Genomic DNA, 21,144 nt, shown 5'->3' with positions numbered 1-21,144 from the left:
CAGATAAAGGGCTCCTGCTCTGGCCAAGACCTTGCAGGAATACGTCTAGAGTCCTCATCACCCACTCACTACCTTGTTCTCTGCAGTCTGCCCCACGGCACCCCTGTGGGATGCAGTTTGGATGATGACGGGGTGTGTTGGGTAAGCAATGGGGAAGAATGAAGTTACTCATAAAGAAGGCTTAGGTGTTCACCATTTTGTTTTCAGAGGATGGGGCCAGCCTTGCTGTGGCTGCTGGGAGCCGGGATCCTGGCCTCTGTCCATTGTCAGCCCTTTTCTGCCCAGAGAGATAAGAGTCTGGTGGCCTCTCAGCCCCCCAGCCAGAAGCTCTCAGAGCCACCTCCCACCTACCACAAAGTCACACCCACCATCACCAGCTTTGCCCTGCGTCTGTATAAGCAGCTGGCAGTGGATACCACCGGAAACATTCTCTTCTCCCCAGTGAGCCTCTCCAGCACTCTGGCCCTGCTTTCTCTTGGGGCCCAAGCTGACACCTCAACTCAGATCCTGGAGGGCCTGGGCTTCAACCTCACAGAGATCCCAGAAGCAGACATCCACCGGGGCTTCCAGAGCCTCCTCCGCACCCTTGACCTGCCCAGCCCCAAACTTGAGCTCAAAGTAGGAAACTCCTTGTTCCTGGACAAACAACTCAAGCCTCAGCAGCACTTTTTGGACAACATCAAGGAGTTGTATGGAGCTTTGGCTTTTTCTGTCAACTTCACGGATTCTGCTACAACCGGGAGACAGATCAGTGACTACGTGAGAAAGCAGACGTATGGGCACATCGTGGATGGGCTCCAGGAGTTCAGCCAAGACACGCTTATGGTTCTCTTGAATTACATCTTCTTCAAAGGTGAGGGCTTGCTCAAACAGAAATGTTGCCGCCTCCTCTGCAACTCGGCACTGTTATTGCAGAGAGATGGCCAGCCTGCTCTTCTCCTGTTCTTCTCATGGGTATGTTGTGAGCCACTTGGGAACATTTGTGGATAAGAAAAGCTTTCCTACCCCTGTGTAGCTCACATCCCATGTGGGTTGGAAATAAGAGACAAACACAGCTGAGAGAGATGGTGATGCTCTTTGTGTATAGGGAACTCCTAAAGGGTCCCCTAGGCTCGCTTCCAGGGAAAGGAGGCATCTAAAGAGACACGAAGAATGAGTTGAATATGCTCAGGTGAGAGGCCATGGGAGAGGTGAGGAGAAGAGGGTTCAGGTAGAAAAAACCCAGCATGTGTACAGGTTCAGAGAAAAAACGGTACCATTGTGTTTTCAAAGATCTGAGACAAATTTAGTTCATCCGGGACATAGAAAGCCACAGAGGACTGCCTGGAACAGTGTCGAATCACAGAGGTGAACAGGGACCACGTCGAGGATCCGAAACTATCCAGGGAACCTCAGAGGCTTAAGTGGTACAGCAACATGACTGCATCTGTTCTGGAAGGATCAGTCTGGCTGGGCGCGGTGGTGTGAGCCATTTTAGCTACTTAGGAAGCTGAGACAAGAAGATTGTTGAGTGCAGGAGACTGAGACCAGCCTGGGCAGCATAGAGAGACCCTGACTTACAGGGGAAAGCATGGAAAGATCAGCCTGGCTGAAGTTTGGAAAATGGTTGGGAGAATGAGGGGAGACAAAGTAAAAAGTCCTCAAAGTGGTCTAAAGTAAGTGTGATGGTGACCTTGAATAAAGCTGAAACTTTGAGAGTAGGATCAACAGTACTTGGTCATGGACTGGGTGCAACCGTGGGGTCAGGATGACTTAATGTCTTTTCCCCATCACCTACTCTTTTAGGAGGAGGGAATGGAGGCAGCCTACAAGAAGTATAAGAGAAGATACTGGGGACAGGACCACGACCAACAGATCCTGCCTGTCTAGCTATATCTCAATAGACTATTGTGCGATGTATTATATCCTATGAACTGAATTCTTCCTTCTCTTTTAGTTTGAAGGCTGAGGTGCTGGGGGATTATGGGAGAAGCTCTCGAGCTCCCTGGAGGGGATCCACTCAGTGTTTGCAAACAACCTGAGCTGTGCTATCACCATCAGACCGCCCAGCCCAGCCCGAATACTTCATGGCTCTGCAGATTGAGATGCTTACATAGATTCACCAAGACTCAGTGTCCTTGTTCCTAATCTGGGAACAATAATACTTATTTCTTACTAATTTTTATGATGATTTAAAGAGGCAATGCCTCCAATATGGAAGGTGCTTAGTATATGAACTACCATGGGAACAAAATTAGATGCCATGAGAGTGCAGATCTGGGGACTTACTCTAGAGGCTAAGCCAGGCCTAGATTCTGGCCTCCTGACTCTACTGCCCAGCTACTTTTTTTTTTTTCTTTTTTGGTGCTAGAGATTGAACCCAGGGACATTCTACCTCCATGCTACATCCTCAGCCCTATTTTATTTTTTACTTTGAAACAGAGTCTCACTAAGTTGCTGAGGCTGGCCTCGAACTGCAATCATCCTGTCTCAGCCTCCCAAGTACTGAGATTACAGATAAACGGCATCATGCCCACACCGAGCTATTTCTTGATCTCATGCCTACGTACCCAAGCGGAAGCTGTCACACCAGTGTGGCTTTGTGGGTTTTGGCCCGGAATTGCTCTCTGGAATGTGTGCTCATGGCTTTACTGATGTTGCACCCACAGCCAAGTGGAAGCACCCTTTCGATCGCTACCAGACCCGAAAGCAGGAGAGTTTCTTTGTGGACCAGAGGACCTCTCTCCGTGTCCCCATGATGCAGCAAAGGGAGCTGCACAGGTTCCTCTATGACCAGGAGGCGGCGTGCACCGTGCTCCAGATAGAATACAGCGGCAACGCCCTGCTGCTGCTGGTGCTCCCTGACCCTGGGAAGATGAGGCAGGTGGAGGCCACTCTGCAGCCAGAGACGCTGAGAAAGTGGAGCCAGCTCTTCCTGCCCAGGTAGGTGCCCAGGGGAAGGACTCGGCAGCTTTGTGTTTCTGGCCCAGCCTCAAGAGCAGCACAGATCTGGTCAACTCGTCCCCAGAGCATGACTTTTAGGTTTGGCTCACTGTCTTACTTTTATTGACTCTGATTTGGCACAAATTTCTCACCTCATTAGGCTTCATATTTCCTCATCTGTAAAAAATGAGGACATGATACTAACCAAACTGTGTTGCTAGGAGGATGAACCTTGTCAGTGCTTGGACTGGTGTGCAGAACATCAGTGCTCCTGGGGCACAGACCATTGTCCCTTCTTGGTGTCTGTCTGGCCCCAACCTCCTTTCTTTCCTCTTTTGCTTCCCTCTGGCTCCATATAACTTCATACCACTAGGTAGCCAATGCAGAAAAAAAAATCAGAGAAAGAATGATTATTAATAATCATGACTCCCATATAATGGTATATATGTTTTAAAACATTGCTTTTAATTGAAAATTCGAAAAGAAATTAAATGTCAAGAAGAAGAAGAACAAAAAGTCCAGTATGATGTATCCCTAGCCTGTCCCCGTACACCTCACTTGCTCTTTGGTTTGTGGTTTTGTCATTGCCATTGCAGTTTTTTGTTTTTTTCTGGTTTCCCCAGACCCTCTTTGCTGGCTCACCCTTTCTTGGGGTGCATCTTACTTTATGGGGTGCCCTAGGATGAAATCTGATCCTGAGTTCTAGATACCTCTTACTGCAAAACAAATCACCCCCAAACAAAAGAGCTTTAAAAACCAGCTGTTGTCTGACTTGGGTCTCTGGGTTCCCTGGGCTCAGCTGGCTGGTTCTCATTCAGGGGGAACAGATGGTGGCTGGGGTTGGAGCCACTAAACACTCCTTCGTGAGTATGTCTGGCACGTGGGCGGGGCTGGTTAAAAGAGATTAGGCCTCAGCAAGCTTCTGTCTCTTTCTGCAGTGCCCCCACCAGGCTGGCTGGGGAAGAGCAGTTTGGCATAATTGGTCTTGTTATAGGGCAGTTCTGGGCTCCAAGAGGAAGTGTTTCAAAGACAGGAAGTGAAAGCTATCATCCCCCCCCCTTAAGATTGGCACCCGTAAATTAGCATTCTTGCTTCTGCCATATTTTATCAGTTGGAGAAGTCACAGACCCCACCCAAGTTCAAAGGGAGGGCTCACAAACACCACCCCACCTCTTGGTGGCCACTTTTTTTTTTTTTTTTCTTGCGGATTGGGGATGGAACCCAGGAACATTTGACCTCCGAGCTACACTTCCTGCCCTGTTTTTTATTCGTTTATTTTGAAACAGGGTCTCACTAAGTTGCAGAGGGCCTCACTAAGTAGCTGAGGCTGTTGGCGAACCTTGATCCTCCAGTCTCAGCCTCCGGAATGCTGGGATTACAAGTGTGCGCCACCACACTTGGTGGCCACTTTTAATCTAGCACCACATGGTAGGGACCAGCCCCACTTTTCACTCCACATTTAAGTACTAGGGATAAAAAAAGAGTATTTTGTATTTGGACAGAGATTAAACTATCAAATAGAAAAGAGTGAGTCAAAAGGAAAGGCTAGGATTTAAGGGGTTATCTGTATCTCTATAGCTTCTGTTGGGCCCTGGTTCTAGTGCCATCGTCTCAGGCGCCCTCAGGGAAAGCCTGCCTCCTTTCCCACTGCAGGAGGGAATACCATAGACTCTTCTGGCCTAGTAGATTTCTCTCAGGAAGTGTTTGCACTGACTTTTCATTTTGATCCTCAAAGAGGAAAAACAACTAATGGGTTTTCCAAAGCCCATGTGTTTCCTGTGTCAGAGAGTTATGAAATCTTAGCTGGTATTCTTATGGGTTTTCAGACATGGAAACTTTAGGCTCTGCCATTTCCCTCCATTTGGATGTGATGAAATTAGTTTGCATAGGGGAATCCTGCTCCCTGGTACACTGTGCAGTTATTTATTTCCATGTGCTGCGTTCTCTACAAGACTCTCTTCTGCAAGACTCAACACCTACCCCCTACAGTCCTATCCAATGGCCTGGGGCTTGATCACCCAAGTGCTGCTTGTGAAAACTTTGCCAAGTGGAAGTCACTCTCCCACTTCAATTAGGTACTTGGACCCTCATACTGGCACCAATAACAACAAGCCTAAGTCTGATTCCCTAAATTCATTAAGGCAGAAGTTTCTAAGGTGGCTACTAACTAGTCAATTTTACAGGTACCCTAGCAATTACTGAGCAATACTTATGGGAAAGAATGATCCTGGGGAGCAAAGGATAGCTTTGCTCTGGCTTAAAAGAATTTTCTGAATTTAGTGAAAGAACATGGCAATCTGATAGTAAAAGAACACCAGTTGCAGGAAGGAGTGATTCTGTTGATTTGTGATTCACATTTGGCACACACACTCTCTCTCCAGGACCTCATGACAGCCCAGGGGAATGGGCATTTCTTTGTAATTTCACAGAAGAGGAAATTGAAGCTCAGACAGGTGGGAGACAGTTGTGGCCCACGTTAGAGAGGTGGTTTGTTAGGAGCTGGATCAAAATATGTAAGGGTGTCGAGCCAACAGGCATTGCTGATGAATCAGAGGTGGAGGTGGGAAATGTTAACAATATTCACTTTATGTGATTGCTCTGTGGATTCAGTTAAGCTTTATAAAAAGCTACTGTATGTCTGGCACCTAGAAAACCCTCCACAAATGTGATAAAGATGATAAAGAGAGATGGCTCTGCCAGAAGTCTCACCAGATAGAGGTGTGAAGCATTCCATGAGATCTAAAGAGAGGAGGGCTTTGGGTATAGGTTGTGGAACCATAGGTAGGCAGGTGGGGTTGTGGGAAGACTGATGGGCCCTCACCCGAGGAAACACTCTTTCTCCCGTGGTTCAGGCTGCCCCTGGTTAGAGCAAGAGTGGCACATGTAATAAGAGAGAACCATTTCTCTGTCTTATTCTCCTTTTAGTCTGTTGGATTTGCACTTGCCAAGGTTTTCCATTTCTGGAACATATGACCTGGAAGGCATACTTCCCCAGATTGGTCTCACCAACATATTCGATGTGGAAGCAGACTTATCAGGAATCACTGGGCAGCTCAACAAAACCATCTCTAGGGTAAGAGGATAAATGTGGATGTGTGTGTAGAGGGGATGGTCTTTCTCTTCTCACATAAGATGCACTTGTAAGTCAAGCTCCAGCCAGGTGTGGGGGTGCACACCTGTAGTCCCAGTATTTGGGAGGCTAAGGTAGGAAGCTAAGACCTTGCACCTTCGAGGACAGTCTTAGCAATGTAGAGAGACTCTCAGAAACCTAGCAAAACCCTGTTTCAAAACAAAAAATGAAGAAAGTGCTGGGCGTATAGCTTGGAGGTAGAATGCCCTTGGGTTCAATCCCCAATACCAAGTAGTGATGATGATGATGATAGTGGTGGTGGTGGTGGTGATGGTGATGATGGTGATGGTGATGATGATGATGGTGATGATGATGATGATGATGGTGATGATGGTGGTGATGATGATGATGGTGATGGTGATGGTGATGATGGTGATGGTGATGATGGTGATGATGATGATGATGATAATGGTAATGGTGGTGATGATGGTGGTGATGGTGATGATGATGATGGTGGTGATGATGATGGTGATGATGATGATGATGGTGATGATGATGGTGATGATGATGGTGGTGATGATGATAATGATAATGGTAATGGTGGTGATGATGATTATGGTGATGATGATGGTGGTGATGATGATGGTGATGATGATGGTGGTGATATACAATAAAGAAAAAGACAAAGAAAAGAATATCAAGCCTCGCATTTTTTTCTATCCTGATTCTTTAGACCACAATCTTTACAGCTTCTTTTCATAGGCAGCTTCTTTTTCATCCCCTCTTCTTCCTGATCTGTATTCTTCAGGGCAGGAATACAGAGTTCTGAATGGAGTAAATGCTCATTCAAGGTCATTCCACTGAGCCAGAATTTCCCCAGGCATGGGATAGCTTTGTTTTTATTTCTAATACATTCTCCTTGAGCAGCAGTGAGACTCTACCTGTCTTCTTTACAGCTGCAGAACTAGCAGAGCATGAACAGGCTTACCACTCCACCCTGCTGCAGCTACAAGCAACCCCAACATCCCTGTACCTCACCACGACAAAGGCTTATTTCTTGTTCCTATTACATGTCAGAAACAGGTCACCACCACGGGCCTGTCTGCTTTCCATGACTTCTTTCTTCCAGGATGTAGGTTGAAGGAAAAACCCTGTTTGGGACATATCATCTCACAGTAGAGGGAGGAAGCAGGAGAAAATACGCTGTGACTCTTAACATATCTCCCCACACCTGGCCTATGACAATGGTTGCTCAAAAGCCCCTGGGTAAAGTGAGATCCACTTTCAAGATTGTCATCCATAGGGAACAGGCTTTATTTAGGAATGAAACCTGGAAGGAGTCATCTGTCCAGGGAGTGAGCCCACCTCCTTACAGGCTCGGGGCTTTTTATGGGGCAAGGAAGAGGGGCATACAGGAGTAGTCTTGTAGGCCGCTGGATGGTATGCTAGTGACTGGGTCATCTCGGGGAAGGGCAGTGGTCAGAAAGTTCTCTTTCTTTGTTCATTTGTTCTTGTCCACCTCTGGCATGGCTTCATGGTTAGACCTCACAGTGTCCAGACAGTGAGCACATGGGTCTGCTGTGCCCCCGCAGGAGGCAGTTGGGTTTCTCAGCCTGGTATGCATGCACAAGGGATGCCTCAGCCTTCCTCAGTCTGTTTATCTTCCTGCCAAAGGGTGATGGGTACCATCAGGTAAACTCTAAGAAGAGAGAAAATGGAGAGAGAAGGGAAATAAAATGAAGGCTGGAGCCGTTTTCTAGGCAGGCAGGGCCCAGGGGCCTGAGCAGGGAAGCTCTGCCTCCTCCTCCCTCCAGGTGTGGGAGGCGCCTCTGCCCTCCGCACCCCCTGAGCTGATGCAGTCTCTGTCCCTCTTCTCTCCCTCTAGGTTTCACACAAGGTGGTGGTGGATATGAATGAGAAGGGAACCGAGGCAGGGGCCGCCTCGAGCCTCCTCTCCCAGCCGCCCGCCCTGAATGCCACGTGGGCCCCACATGCCCATTTCAACAGGCCTTTCCTGCTGCTTCTCTGGGAGGTGACGACCCAGAGCTTGCTCTTCCTGGGAAAAGTCATCAACCCAGCGGCAGGGTGACTGTGCTCTGAGGCCAGGGGTGTTTCCTCTCCCCTAGCCAAACAGGAATGCCAGCATCAGTCTACGTGGTAGGACCACTGTGCTGACTAGCTCATCAGTGTGCAAAGACCCTAATAAAGTTGCCCTTGGTGTGCAGAGATTCTAACAAAGTTCCTGCTTGTGAACAGGGAGGAACCATGTTTATGAGGAATTACAGGGGAGCTTCTAGCCATTCACTCTACAATCCTTTCAATCTAGAATTAGCTGTAACTAGAAAGCTGAGAATGAGAACAGCTCTCCTGTGTAGCCTCCTGGGAGACATCCACCACTGCCACCATCGTGAGCATCCTTTGGGTAAGAATCACAGCCCAAGGCACAGAGGACATCAGAGGAAGGAGCAGGTCTCTCCTTCCCCATGGCTGATCTGGGCTGACAGCCAGGCGAGGTCCTCCTGAGCTGCTCCCAGGTGCTGGGGATCCAACAGCCTGGAGGGAAGGCTGGGCCTGGGGCAGACAGCTCCCAGCTATGTGCCATGAAGAGAGGGGGGTGAGGGTGGGTCAGTGCCATTCTGGGACCACCAGCGAGAGAGGCCAAAAGCAAAGAAAAGGTCATGAGAGTCCCGGAGCGACCCCCAGACCAGAAAGTACAAGGGCCAGTGTGGCCTAGAGGATGATAGGCATGACAGGATGAATTTGGGGGCTGTTCTCAATGGAGCACGAGCATCCTTTAGAGGTCAGAAATTCAACTCGTCCAGTTGTGCCTCTCCAGGAGGCACCCATCTGAAACTGGTGGGGGAAACAGAAAGGGGCAGGGAAATTTAGCCACAAGTGTACTCTGTGTGTGTGTGACAAAACCCATCTGAGATCTGCATGTGAGATGACCCCCGGCAGTAAGATATGTTGCTGCTGTTTTTCCAGATCTTTAGGCATTGTGGAATAGGTTGTTTATTTTGTGTTTATTGACTCACTGTTAAAAATCAGTGTGCTATTAAGATCAAAGCGGAACACCCGGTCCCACTCCAGTTCTCAGCCTCACCTCTCAAAAATTTCCCAGTGGTAACGTATAAACAATGTGCAAAAGGAGAATGGAAGTCCAAGGACTGTTAGGTTATTGATGGTGGCTTGAACCCAGATCATTCACAAAGCCCTGACCCATTGAGTTAGACTCCTTGACATATACCTGAGACCAAAGGGTCCTATTTTCCAAAGCCCAAACCCCATGGCATACCTGTAGTCCCAGTACTTGGGAGGCTGAGACAGGAGGATTGCAGGTTAAAAGCCAGCCTCAGGACACTCAAATCTTGGGCCTTACCATTAAGATGATCCAAAATAGGAAGCCAGTGGCAGGTGAGTGATGATGGAATGTGGGGTAGAGATGCAAACAAAAAGAAGAGATTTACCCTGTGGCCCATGCTGACTGTGTGAAATGGTCCATGTAAGAAAGAAAGCCATCCCCAAAGTTAGAGATCATCAAGCCTGCTTCCAGGGCTCTAGCCAGGCTGACTCGCAACTGTAGTTACATGGAGGTGTTTAGACAGGGAGTGAGAGAGTTGACCTTTTCCCAGACTAGAGAGACAGCCAGAGTTGAGAGGGTGTCCTCTGCATTGACATTTTAATTCCTTGGGTCTGTGGATCTACACCTTTCAGCGAGCTTTTTTGTCCTTCTGACCAAAATTCATGACAAGCACAACACTGAGAAAGAAAAATTTATTGGCTCATGGTTTTAGAGTTTAGTCCACAGTTAGCTGGCTCAGTGGCAGGGCTTCAGGGTATGGCAGAGCAGATGAAAACCACGCTCATCTCATGACAGCCAGGAAGCAGAACTGAGAAAGCAGCCAGTGACAGATACAGTCCCCAAGGCCCCCTTCTCCAGCCATGTCCCACCACCAAACCTAGCTACAGTATCTAGTATGTGAGTTAGGGGGAACATTTTAAATCCTATAATAGTACCCTCAGGCAAAGTTCCTGAATCTGAGCCCCACATTCAGCTGGTGGGTCACTAGTTCCAATATCTATAAAAGTTTGGGTTACAAAATGCTTGAAACACATCAAGATGGCCCAGAGCAAGAAGTACATGTGTGACTTCAGCACCACCCAGAGTAAGACAAAGGTACGAGGCAGAATCACATGAGTGAGTCTCAGGCAATGCCTGATCAGCCTTGTGTTTGAGGGAGAAATGTTTCTCATAGTATCTAAAGTCCCTCAAATAACAGGAACCACAGACTCTGTTTTATCACACACCTTCTAAAGGCAAAGAAACACTGAGTGGGAAAGGTGTTGATCCCACAAACCACCACCTGGCACCAAAGGTTGGTGCTGCCCCCTGCTGGTTATGGAAGGTCATGGACACACCCTGCAAGCTAGTCCCTGTCCCCTGTCCTCTAAACCTAGGCTGAGGAGGGATTATAAAGTTGGTAGAATTGCTAGATAAAATATGAGGAAACCAGTTAAATATGAATTTTATATAAATAACAAATATTCTTCTAGTATAAGTATATCCCGAGCAATATTTGGGCCATACTTACACTAAGAACATTTTTGGTATTATTTAGTATTTAAATTGCCAGGATATCCGGTAACTTTACATACTAAATCTGAAACCCCAGAGGAAATGTGTGTGGTCAGCATTATTGAAAAAGAACATTGTGTGGAGCTGGAGGGCAGCTGGATGGGATTCAGAGGAGTGAGTTATGAGTTAGAGCCAGGTCAGGATCCTTGTGTCTGCTGTGTGAACAGGTCCAGGCTGGCCCTCTGAGGAAGGAGAGACATATGGCTTCTGTTTGCCCCGGGGTGGGCACCAAGTCTCTTGCCACACTGTGTGGAAGGGCAAGCCTCCACCAGCAGCCCCAGGCCAGCACAAAAGTAGAGAAACCTGAGTCCAGCCTGGCCAGGCAGGAAGGGCTGCTCAGCTGGCTTATTAGCTAAACAAATGTCTATTGTTTAATCTACCAACACTTGGGGGATGGTTTGTTATGCAGCAAAAGATAACTGATATAAAAGAAAAGGGGTGTTGGGGATGGGCTTTGGGAATTCTGGACTGAGAAAGCAACATGACAGTTTTTTCTTCTTTGCGGTGCTCTGGATGAAACGAGCTATACCCCAACACTATTTTTTTTACTTTTTATTTTGAAATGGGTCTCTCTAAGTTGCAGAGGGCCTCCTTAAGTAGCTGAGGCTGTCTGTGAACCTTTGTCCTACTGTCTCAGCCTCTCAAATGCTGAGATGACAAATGTGCACCACCACACCCGGCTCAACATGACAGATCTTGACACCCAAGTGTCACATACAGTGGCCTTCATATCAATAACAGACACTCCACCAGCTGCTTCCCTACGGGAGACCTAGGAAGCCTGACTCTGAAACTCTGCACAGTGGGCTGCACAGAGTGAGAGGCCACCAAGAATCACTTCTAGTAAAACTCATATTTACAAGCAACTTTAGCCCATCAGTTAAACTTAGTATCTCTTGAATTCCAGTTGAACCTACCTTTGGGGCATAAACATTTATTATCATTATATCTTCTTGGTGAATTGTTCCTTTTAATAAAAGGAAGTGCCCTGCTTTGTCTGCTCTGATGTGTTTTAGCTTAAAGTCTGTTTTGTTGGATATCAGTATTGCTAACCCTACTCGTTTTTTATCTCCATTGGCATGATATAATCTTTTCCATCTTTTCAATTTCAGCCTATGAATGTCTTTGGCTATAAGGTGAGATTTTTGTAAGCAGCATATATTTGGATTATGTTTTTTAATCCACACTGCCAGTCTATGTCTTTTAATTGGTGAGTTAAGTCCTTTGATGTTCAGGGTTATTATTTAAATATGATTTTTCTTTTCCGCCATTTTGTATTCAATCTTCTGTTTGATATAATGTTCTTTTTTCTTTGCTTAGTTGCCCTGCTGATTAAATTAAGCTCTTCTCTGGTTCTGAAATTTGCTTCCTTTTTATTCCTTATCATTTATTTCTTTAAGTATTTTCTCTAGTGTTGGCTTTGTATTCATGAATTTTTGAGATTCTGCTTATCTTGAAACACTTTTATTTCTCCATCAATTTTGAATAATAACCTTGCTAAATATAGCAGTTTTAGTTGGAAGTTGTTTTCTTCTAGGGTCTGGATTACATCATACCAGTCTCTCCTGGCATTCATGACTTGGGTTGTAAAGTCTGAGGCAATTTTTATTGTTTTGCCTCTCTATGTCACTCTTTCTTTTGTTCTCACTGCTTTTAAGATTCTTTCCTTAGACCCTATGTTGGTCGTTTTGATTATTACATGGGATAGGGAGGTCCTTCTTTGATCTTGTCTTAATAGCATTCTGTATGTCTCCTGGAAATGTATGTCTAAGTCTCTTTTCATGTTTGGAAATTTCTCCAAAATTATTTCTCTAAAGAGATTACAAATACTCTTGGTCTGTACCTCTATCCTTTCTTTAATGCCTTTTATCAGTAAGTTAGGATATTTTATGTTGTCCCCTACTTGTTGGATGTTTAGGTATTGTTGCTGTAATGACTTCTGTATGCTGTTGACTGTGCTTTCGGTTTTGACTAAACTGTCTTCTAACAGTAATATTCTGTTTTCCATTTTATCTAATCTTCCAGAATTCTTTTTAATTGCTATCTTCATTTCATTTATTGACTCTTTCATTTCATTCCATGCCTTTTTATGATTCTTTCTTAAAGTCATCATTTCTCTTTCATTTCCTGTACACTTACTGCGAGGCCTTTCATCATACTGAAGATCAAGATTCAGAATTCTCCTTCTTGAACTTCTTGTAGTTCAGTATTTGTGATTTCCCTTATTTCCCCACTGTTTTAGTTCTCATATTTTCAGTTTTTTCAGGCTTGTTTTTCTAATGTCTTGGCATCTTCTTTTTGTGTGTGACTGTGGAAAATCTGTCTGATCCAATCTTAGCAGTAGGGATTTAGAGGTATCAGCAGGTTCGTGTATGGGTAAGTAGTGTATTTTTCAATGTTGAGGGTTGGGTAAGGAGGGAGGAGCTGGGGTGATGGGAACAGGAGTCAGATAAATTTGAGGATATGACTGAATTGAGTAAGAATTAAAGTATAATAAAGTAGTACCTGGTTGAGAATAGGAGGTTAGATAGTAGGATTCTTGTAGTTAGTACAGAGTATTTAGGTATGGAGATATGAAATAGCTTGAATTTAAAACAGGGAGATACAGTAAGAAAAATGGTTTTGAGAGAAGAGAGTAGTAGATAGGCTGGAGGGGGGAAGCTTGTAAAAGGGATGGAGGAGGGAGCAAACAAATATGCATAAAGTAACAAAAGAAGTTACAAAAACTAACAATTATAAATCAAAGACAAAAAACCAACCAAAAAAAGAACAAAAATTAAAACGAACAAAAAGAACTAGCAACAGTGTGAAAGAAAAAAGCAAATAAAAAAACAAAACAAAAAAAAGCAGTCCTGCTAATTTACATATATAGGACCCAGGCCTATATATCTGTATGTCTGTTCATTGTGGTAGATTCTGGAGTATATTCCAAAGTCTCCCCTTTGCTCTGTAATTTATTGTCAGCTTTTGGACCCACTTTATGAGTGTTTCCACCCTGCTCTCACCTCTGACAGCTTTGTGCTCAGATGTCAGGGTGTCGAGTGTCACTAAAATTGAGTTTCATGTAAGCTCAGGGTTCCACATTTTCCCACCTTGGGCTCTGCCCTTTCTGGCCCTGGGCTCTGCACTCTCTGGCTCTGGGCTCTGTTCTCTCTGGCCCTATGCTCTGCGCCCTTTGTTCCTGCTCTGCCCTCTCCTGCCTTGGCTTCATGATCTCTGCCCTGGGCATTGTGATCTCAGGCCCTGTGCTTTGCACTTTCATGTCCTCAGCTCTGCACTTTCCAGCCTGGGCTCTGTGCTTTCTGGGTCTGTATTCTATGCCTTCAGACCCTAGCCTCTGTGCGATATGGGCATGGGGTCTGCGCCTCTTACCTGCACTGTCAGAGGACGTCCAGTGTAGTCTTGAAATGACCCCTTGTGATCCTGTGTAGGTACTGTGCCTTGAGCATCATGGGCCTTTCCTGTGTCTCTGGAAGTTCTAACTGGACTTCCTCCGGGACGGGCCACCAGGTGTTAGCCTCCCAGCATCCCTGTGGCTTCTCTGGGTGGTTGTCCACTGAGAAACAAGTAACTTAATGTGGTTACCTTGTTGTTCTGTGGGCCAAGTCTCTGGAAGGCACAGAGCACCACTGTGGGTACCAGCCTCCGATGAGTGCAAGGGTTTGGGGATCTTTTTCTGCATCCCTGAAGCGTGGTGATTGTCGCTTAAGATGTTGGAGCTCTGTCACTGCTTTCTGCACTTCAAGTTCTTAGATTACTTGTCATAGTTCTTGGGGCTGTGGAGCTGAAACTGGAAATCACGGTTCAGGCCAGAGGTCTGAGATGGCGCTGGCTGCCACACGAGGTCAGTCGCATGCTCAGGCTCTTTGTAGTGGATCTTGTATTGGATTTTCTTCCGCTGTAGTCCTTTTTTGTGTTTTTGTTTGTAAATATCTCCCACTACTTTATTTTTATTTATTTTTTGTCAAGACACTGCCTTCCCAGTAGTTGAATTTTATTTGTTACAGCTGCTGAGATGTGCTGTGTCCCACAGTCGCCATTTTGAATCCTCTTTCTTATTCTTTATTTAGAAACAGGGTCTCACTGAATTGCAAAGGGCCTCACTAAGTAGTAGCTGAGGCTGTCCACGAACTGTGATCTTCCTGTCTCAGCATCCCAAATGCTGGGATTACAAGCATGTGCCACCATGCCTGGCTTGTTTGTTATTTTATGGTGCTGGGCATTTTACCTCCAAGCTACACTCCAAGGTCTATTTATTTATTTTGTTTTAATTTTTTAATTTATTTTTTATTGGTGCAATGTATTCATACATCATAGTGGTATAAAGAAAATACTTTTGTAGACATACATGCACATCTCACCCAGTTAGCCCCTACCACGATCCCCACCCCATTCCCTCCCCATCCCTCCTTCCCACGCTTGGCTTACTGGTTGACATCTAGTATTATAGCAATTTATACAATATTAACATTGATAATCTCACATAACAGTTTCATTTGTCTGGTACCAAACTTTTGATGACTTAAAGATAACATTTCAATATTTCTTTTTGCTTTCTTTCTTACCAGAGAATATTTTTTTTCTTTTTTTTTTAGGTAAAACTATCATACATTTATTTATTTATTTTTCAGAAAAAATCTATCCTGATATGGAATATGGACTCTAGATACCCAAAACAGTCTCAAAGAAGAACAAAGCTAGAAGATGTATGTTTTCTGATTTCAAACCATATAAAGCTACAATAATTGAAACAGTGTAGTACTGTTCTAAAGGCAGATATATAAACCATTGGAGCTAAATAAAAGCCTAGAGATAAATTCTTCCATACATTGTCAAGTTATTTTTGACAAGGTTTCCATGAACTTTTGGTGGAGGAAATACTAGTCTTTTAACTAAATATTGTTGAAAAATAATAATAAATGAAAAAGAATAAAATTGGACCCTTACCTAACACATATACAAATATTAACTCAAAATAGATAAAAGACCTAAATATAAACCTTAATACTATAAGCTTTTAGAAGAGAATCTGGGTCATAAAACCTCACAACATTGAAATTGGAAGTGATTTCTTGGATATGATTTCAATGGCACAGGCAACAAAAGAGTAAATAAACTCCCTAAAAAATAAAAAAAAATATTGTATATCCAAAGACAATGTAAACAGAGTTAAAAGTTACTGATCCTCTTCCAAGAGTTCCTCCTATGACCCATTTCTCCCTAACTCTCACATATTAGGGAAAGCATCTGATTTCTTATTTTTTGTGCCTGACTAATCTCACTTAGCATAATGTCCTCCAGTTCCATCCATTTCCCTGAAAATGATGTAATTGAGTTTTTTTTGATGGCTGAGTAAAATTCCATTGTGTACATATCCCACAGTTTTGTAATCCATTCATCTGTTGATGGACATCTTGGCTGGTTCCATAGTTTGGCTATGGTGAATTGTGCAGCTATGAACATAGATACACATGCATTAGTTTGGTAGTTTGGTTTCTTTTCTTTTGGGTAGATACCCAACAGTGGTATTGCTGGATCAAATGGAAGATTTGTTCCCATTCTTCTGAGGATTCTCCATACTGTTTTCCAAAGTGGTTGCACTAATTTGCAATCCCACCAACAATGTCTTAGAGTTCCCACTTCTCCACATCCTCACCAGCATCTGTTGTTGTTTGTGTTTTGAATGATGGCCATTCTAGTTGGAGTTAGGTGAAATCTCAGGGTAGTTTTGATTTGCATCTCTCTGATTGCCAGTGATGTTGAGCATTTTTTCATGCATTTATTGGCCATTTGAATTTCTTCTTTTGTGAAGTGTCTAGTTCATTTGCCCATTTTGTTATTGGATGCTTTGTTTTCTTAGTGTTGAGTTTCTTGAGTTCTCTGTATATTCTAGATATTAGTCCTCTATCGGTGGTGTAGGTGGCAAAAATCTTCTCCCATTCTGTTGGCTCTCGATTGAGGTTCTTGATAGTTTCCTTTGCTGAACAGAAGCTCTTCAGTTTCATGCAATCCCATGTATTGACTCTCCTTTTAATTTGTTGTGCCTTTGGGGTCTTGTTGAGGAAATGTTTGTCTGTGCCTATGTGTTGTAGTGTTGGACCTATGCCCTCTTCAAGGAGCTTCAAGGTCTCTGGTTTAATTTCCAAGTCTTTGATCCATCGTGAGTTGACTTTTGTACAGGGTGAAAAAGTGGGATTAACATCCAATTTTCTGCATATGGTTAACCAGTTTTGCCAACACCATTTGTTGAAGAGGCTATCTTTTTTCCAGTGTATGTTTTTGGCCCCTTTGTCAAAAATCAATTGGCTGAAAGTGTGTGGACTTGTTTCTGGGTCTTCTATTCTGCTCCATTGGTCTATATATCTGTTCTTTTGCCAGTACCATGCTGTTTTTATTACAATGGCTTTGTAGTATAGTTTAAAGTCAGGTATTGTGATTCCTCCTGCGTGGTTTTTGTTGCTGAGAACTACCTTGGCTATTCTGGGCTTTTTGTTATTCCAGATAAATTTAAGGACTGATTTTTCTATGTCTGTGAGGAATGATCTTGGTAGTTTAATGGGCATTGCATTAAATCTGTAGATCACTTTTGGGAGGATGGCCATTTTAATGATATTAATTCTGCCAATCCATGAACATGGAAGGTCTTTCCATCTTCTAAGATCTTCTTCGATTTCTTTTTTCAGTGTTTTATAATTTTCTTTGTAGAGATCTTTTACTTCCTTGGTCAAGTTTATTCCTAGGTATTTTATTTTTTTGTGGGAGATCCTGAGTGGAAGTGTTTTCTGAATTTCTTTTTCAGTGGATTTATGGTTGGTGTACAGGAAAGCTTCTGACTTTTTAAGATTGATTTTGTATCCAGATACCTTGCTGAATTTGTTGATCAGTTCTATAAGCCTTTTGGTTGAGTTTGTTGGGTTTTCTAAATATAGTATCATGTCATCTGCAAATAGTGAAAGCTTAAGTTCTTCTTTTCCTATTTGTACTCCTTTGATTTCCTTTTCTTGCCTTATTGCTCTGGCTAGTGTCTCTAGTACTATATTGAAGAGAAGTGGTGATAGTGGACATCCTTGTCTCGTTCCAGTTTTTAGGGGAAATTCTTGAAGTTTTTCCCCATTTAATATGATGTTGGCAGTGGGCTTATTGTAGATTGCCTTAATAATGTTGAGATATGTTCCTTCTATTCCAATTCTCTGCAGTGTTTTTATCATAAATGGATGTTGAATTTTATCAAATGCTTTTTCAGCATCTATTGAGATGATCATGTGGTTTTTGTCTTTGATTCTGTTTATATGATGAATTACATGGATTGTTTTTCGTATATTGAACCAGCCTTGCATCCCTGGGATGAACCCTACCTGGTCATGGTGAATGATTTTCTTGATGTGGTTTTGAATGCGTGTTGCTAGTATTTTGTTTAATAGTTTTGCATCCAAGTTCATCAGAGATATAGGCCTGTAGTTTTCCTTCCTTGAACTGTCTTTATTCGGTTTGGGTATTAGTGTGATGTTGGCTTCATAGAATGTATTTGGGAGAGTCCCGGTTTTTTCTATTTCCCGAAATAGTTTGAGTAGTATTGGGATTAGTTCTCCTATAAAGGTTTTATAGAATTCACTGGGAAACCATCTGGTCCTGGGCTTTTCTTTGATGGTAAGCTCTTTATTGCTATTTCAATCTCTTTGATTGTTATTGGTTGGTTTAAGTGTTCTATATCTTCTTGACTCAGTTTAGGAAGGTTTTATTTATCTAGGAAGTTGTCGATTTCCTCCAAATTTTCCATTTTGTTGGAGTATAGTTTTTCAAAGTAGTTTCTGATAATCCTCTGGATTTCTACGCTGTCAGTAGTAATGTCTCCTTTTTCATCCCTTATCTTCATAATTTGGGTTGATTCTCTCTTTTTTTTAGTTAGGTTGGCTAGTGGTTTATCAATCTTGTTAATTTTTTCAAGAAACCAGCTTTTGGTTTTGTTGATTTTCTGTATTGTTTTTTTATTCTCTATTTCGTTAATTTCTGCTCTAATTTTAATAATTTCCCGTCTTCTGCTGGCTTTGGGGTTCAATTGTTCCTGCTTTTCAAGGGCTTTGAGGTGTGTCATAAGGCTATTTATTTGAAGATTTTCTGTTTTTCTTATGTGAGCACTCAGTGCTATAAATTTTCCTCTTAATACTGCCTTCAAAGTGTCCCAGAGGTTTTGATATGTTGTTTCTTTATTTTCATTTGTTTCTAGAAATTTCTTGATTTCACCTCTTACATCTTCTATGACCCATTCTTCATTCAGAAGTGTGGTGTTCAGTCTCCACATGTTTATGTTGTTTCTCTGGGTCTTCTTATAGTTGATTTCTAGTTTCATTCCATTATGGTCTGAAATGACACAGGGAAGTATGTAACATTTTTTAAATTTGCTAGTGCTCATTTTGTGTCCCAGGATGTGATCTATTTTGGAGAAGGTTCCATGAGCAGCTGAGAAAAATGTAAACTCTGCTGTAGTTGGGTGAAATATTCTATATGTGTCCAAAAGGTCCATTTGGTTAATGGTGTTCTTTAGTTCTGAGACATCTTTACTGACCCTTTGTCTGGAAGATCGGTCTAGTATTGTGAGTGGTGTGTTGAAGTCTCCCAGTATTATTTTGTTGGGATTTATGTATGGCTTCATGTCACAAAGAGTTTGATTTATGAAAGTAGCTGCCCCTATGTTTGGGGCATAGATGTTGATTATTGTTATTTCCTCTTGCTGGACTATTCCTTTTACCAGTAAAATGTGACCTTCTTTGTCTCTTCTAATAAGTTTGGGTTTGAAGTCTAACTTGTCTGATATCATAGTTGCTACTCCTGCTTGTCTTCGAGTACCATTAGCATGGATTACCTTGCTCCAGCCCTTTACCTTGAGTTTGTTCCTATCTTTACTTGTGAGGTGTGTTTCTTGTAAGCAGCAGATGGATGGATTCTAGCTTTTAATCCATTTTGCCACTTCATGTCTTTTTATTGGGGAGTTGAGGCCGTTTACATTCAGTGTGATTATAGAGAGATAATTTTTAATTCCCAACATGTTAAGATCTTATTTCTGTTTGAGATACTGTTTATTCTTCTTTGCTTAGTTGTCTGCTGGATGGGAATTCTTGTTTCTTTGGTTCTGGCGTGAATTACCCATTTCCTCTTTGCAGTTAATCTCCTTGAGTATTTTCTCTAGCGCTGGTTTTGAAGACATAAATTCCTTCAGTTGCTGTTTGTCATGGAAGCTTCTTATTTCCCCATCTAATTTGATGGATAGTTTTGCTGGGTAGGAAATTTTTGGCTGGAAGTTGTTTTCTTTCAGAGTTTGGAATATGTTACTCCAAGCCCTTCTGGCTTTCATAACTTGGTTTGGGAAGTCTGGAGTGATTCTAATTGGTTTGCCTCTGTATGTCACATGGCCTTTTGTTTTTGTTGCCTTTAAGATTCTCTCCTTGGCTTCCACATTAGTCATTTTGACAATTATGTGGCATGGGGATCCTCTTCGCTGATCCTGTCTAAAGGGAGTTCTATAAGTTTCCTGGACCTGTGTATCGACCTCTTGCTCTATGTTTGGAAAATTTTCTGCTATTACTCCCTTGAAGAGATTGTTGATCCCTTTGGTTTCACCTTCTTTTCCCTCCTCTATTCCAATTATTCTTAGGTTAGCTCTCTTGAAATGGGCCCATATTTCTTCAATGTCAGATTCCTGCTGTCGGGTTTTTTTTTTCTAAATTAGAAACTATGCGTTCATTTTTAGAATAATCATCTTCAAGAAGCGAGATTCTATTCTCCATGTGGTCTAATCTGTTGTTTATACTTTGAATTGAGGCCTTTACTTCATTAATTGCATCCTTTATCTCTTTTTGACTCTCTCTAAATTCTTTTCGAGAGTCCTCTATTATTTCTAAAGTTATTTTCCTAATTTGATCTTCTAGAGATCTTTGGGTTTCTGTGTTATCAGATTCTGATGTTGTGGTGTTGTTGGCATTCACTGCTCCATTGTTATTTCTCTTTCCCATGATTTTGGAAGTTTGTGCCTTCTCTGGGTTCTTCCCTGAGTCACTACGAGTTCACTTAAGATGCTCTGGATCTCTAGTCTATGGTATCTCAGTCACCACTACTCCTTTACTGTGTTGTATCACAAAGTCTCAGACCCAGGGAGTCAATCAAGGCTGCTTAGACTGTGGGGGGTGCCAAGTTGGGCGTTCTCCAGTGGGGAGTTGTGACTATGGTATGATATCTCTGCCACTGCCACTCCCCCACTGGGCTGCACTGCTAAAATCTCCGACCCAGGGAGACTACCTGCGCAAGTCCCTGGGAGTGCAGTACTGGGATTTCTCCCCTAGGGGCCGCAATTTGACTCACGGTTGTTGAGTGCGCTGATGGAGCTGTAGTGAACTTGGTGGATTCGCTGCTGCCGCCACTGGCAATATGGCACCACTGCCACACCCTCAGCCGTGATGCGGCGTATTTCTTCTCTGGTTTTGATCTCTGCTCTGAGTCCTTGCCAGTTGTGCTGCGCCCAGCC

At 43.3% G+C, this 21,144-nt stretch overlaps 1 protein-coding gene across 1 annotated transcript; it reads left to right on the top strand.

Moving 5' to 3' along the window:
- Nucleotides 1-210: 210 nt before the first annotated feature.
- SERPINA11 (serpin family A member 11) lies at nucleotides 211-8,081 on the top strand (the record flags this gene model as incomplete). Its single annotated transcript, XM_080708132.1, has 4 exons — nucleotides 211-853; nucleotides 2,649-2,922; nucleotides 5,848-5,995; nucleotides 7,878-8,081. The coding sequence occupies 4 exons, from the start codon at nucleotides 211-213 to the stop codon at nucleotides 8,079-8,081; spliced, it is 1,269 nt and encodes a 422-aa protein (XP_080564258.1).
- Between the last annotated feature and the right edge of the window lie 13,063 nt (nucleotides 8,082-21,144).

Source organism: Muscardinus avellanarius (genome assembly GCF_963383645.1).
Source record: "Muscardinus avellanarius genome assembly, chromosome: 12".
NCBI classification, from domain to species: Eukaryota; Metazoa; Chordata; class Mammalia; order Rodentia; family Gliridae; genus Muscardinus; species Muscardinus avellanarius.
This window is presented reverse-complemented; position numbering and strand designations above follow the sequence as displayed.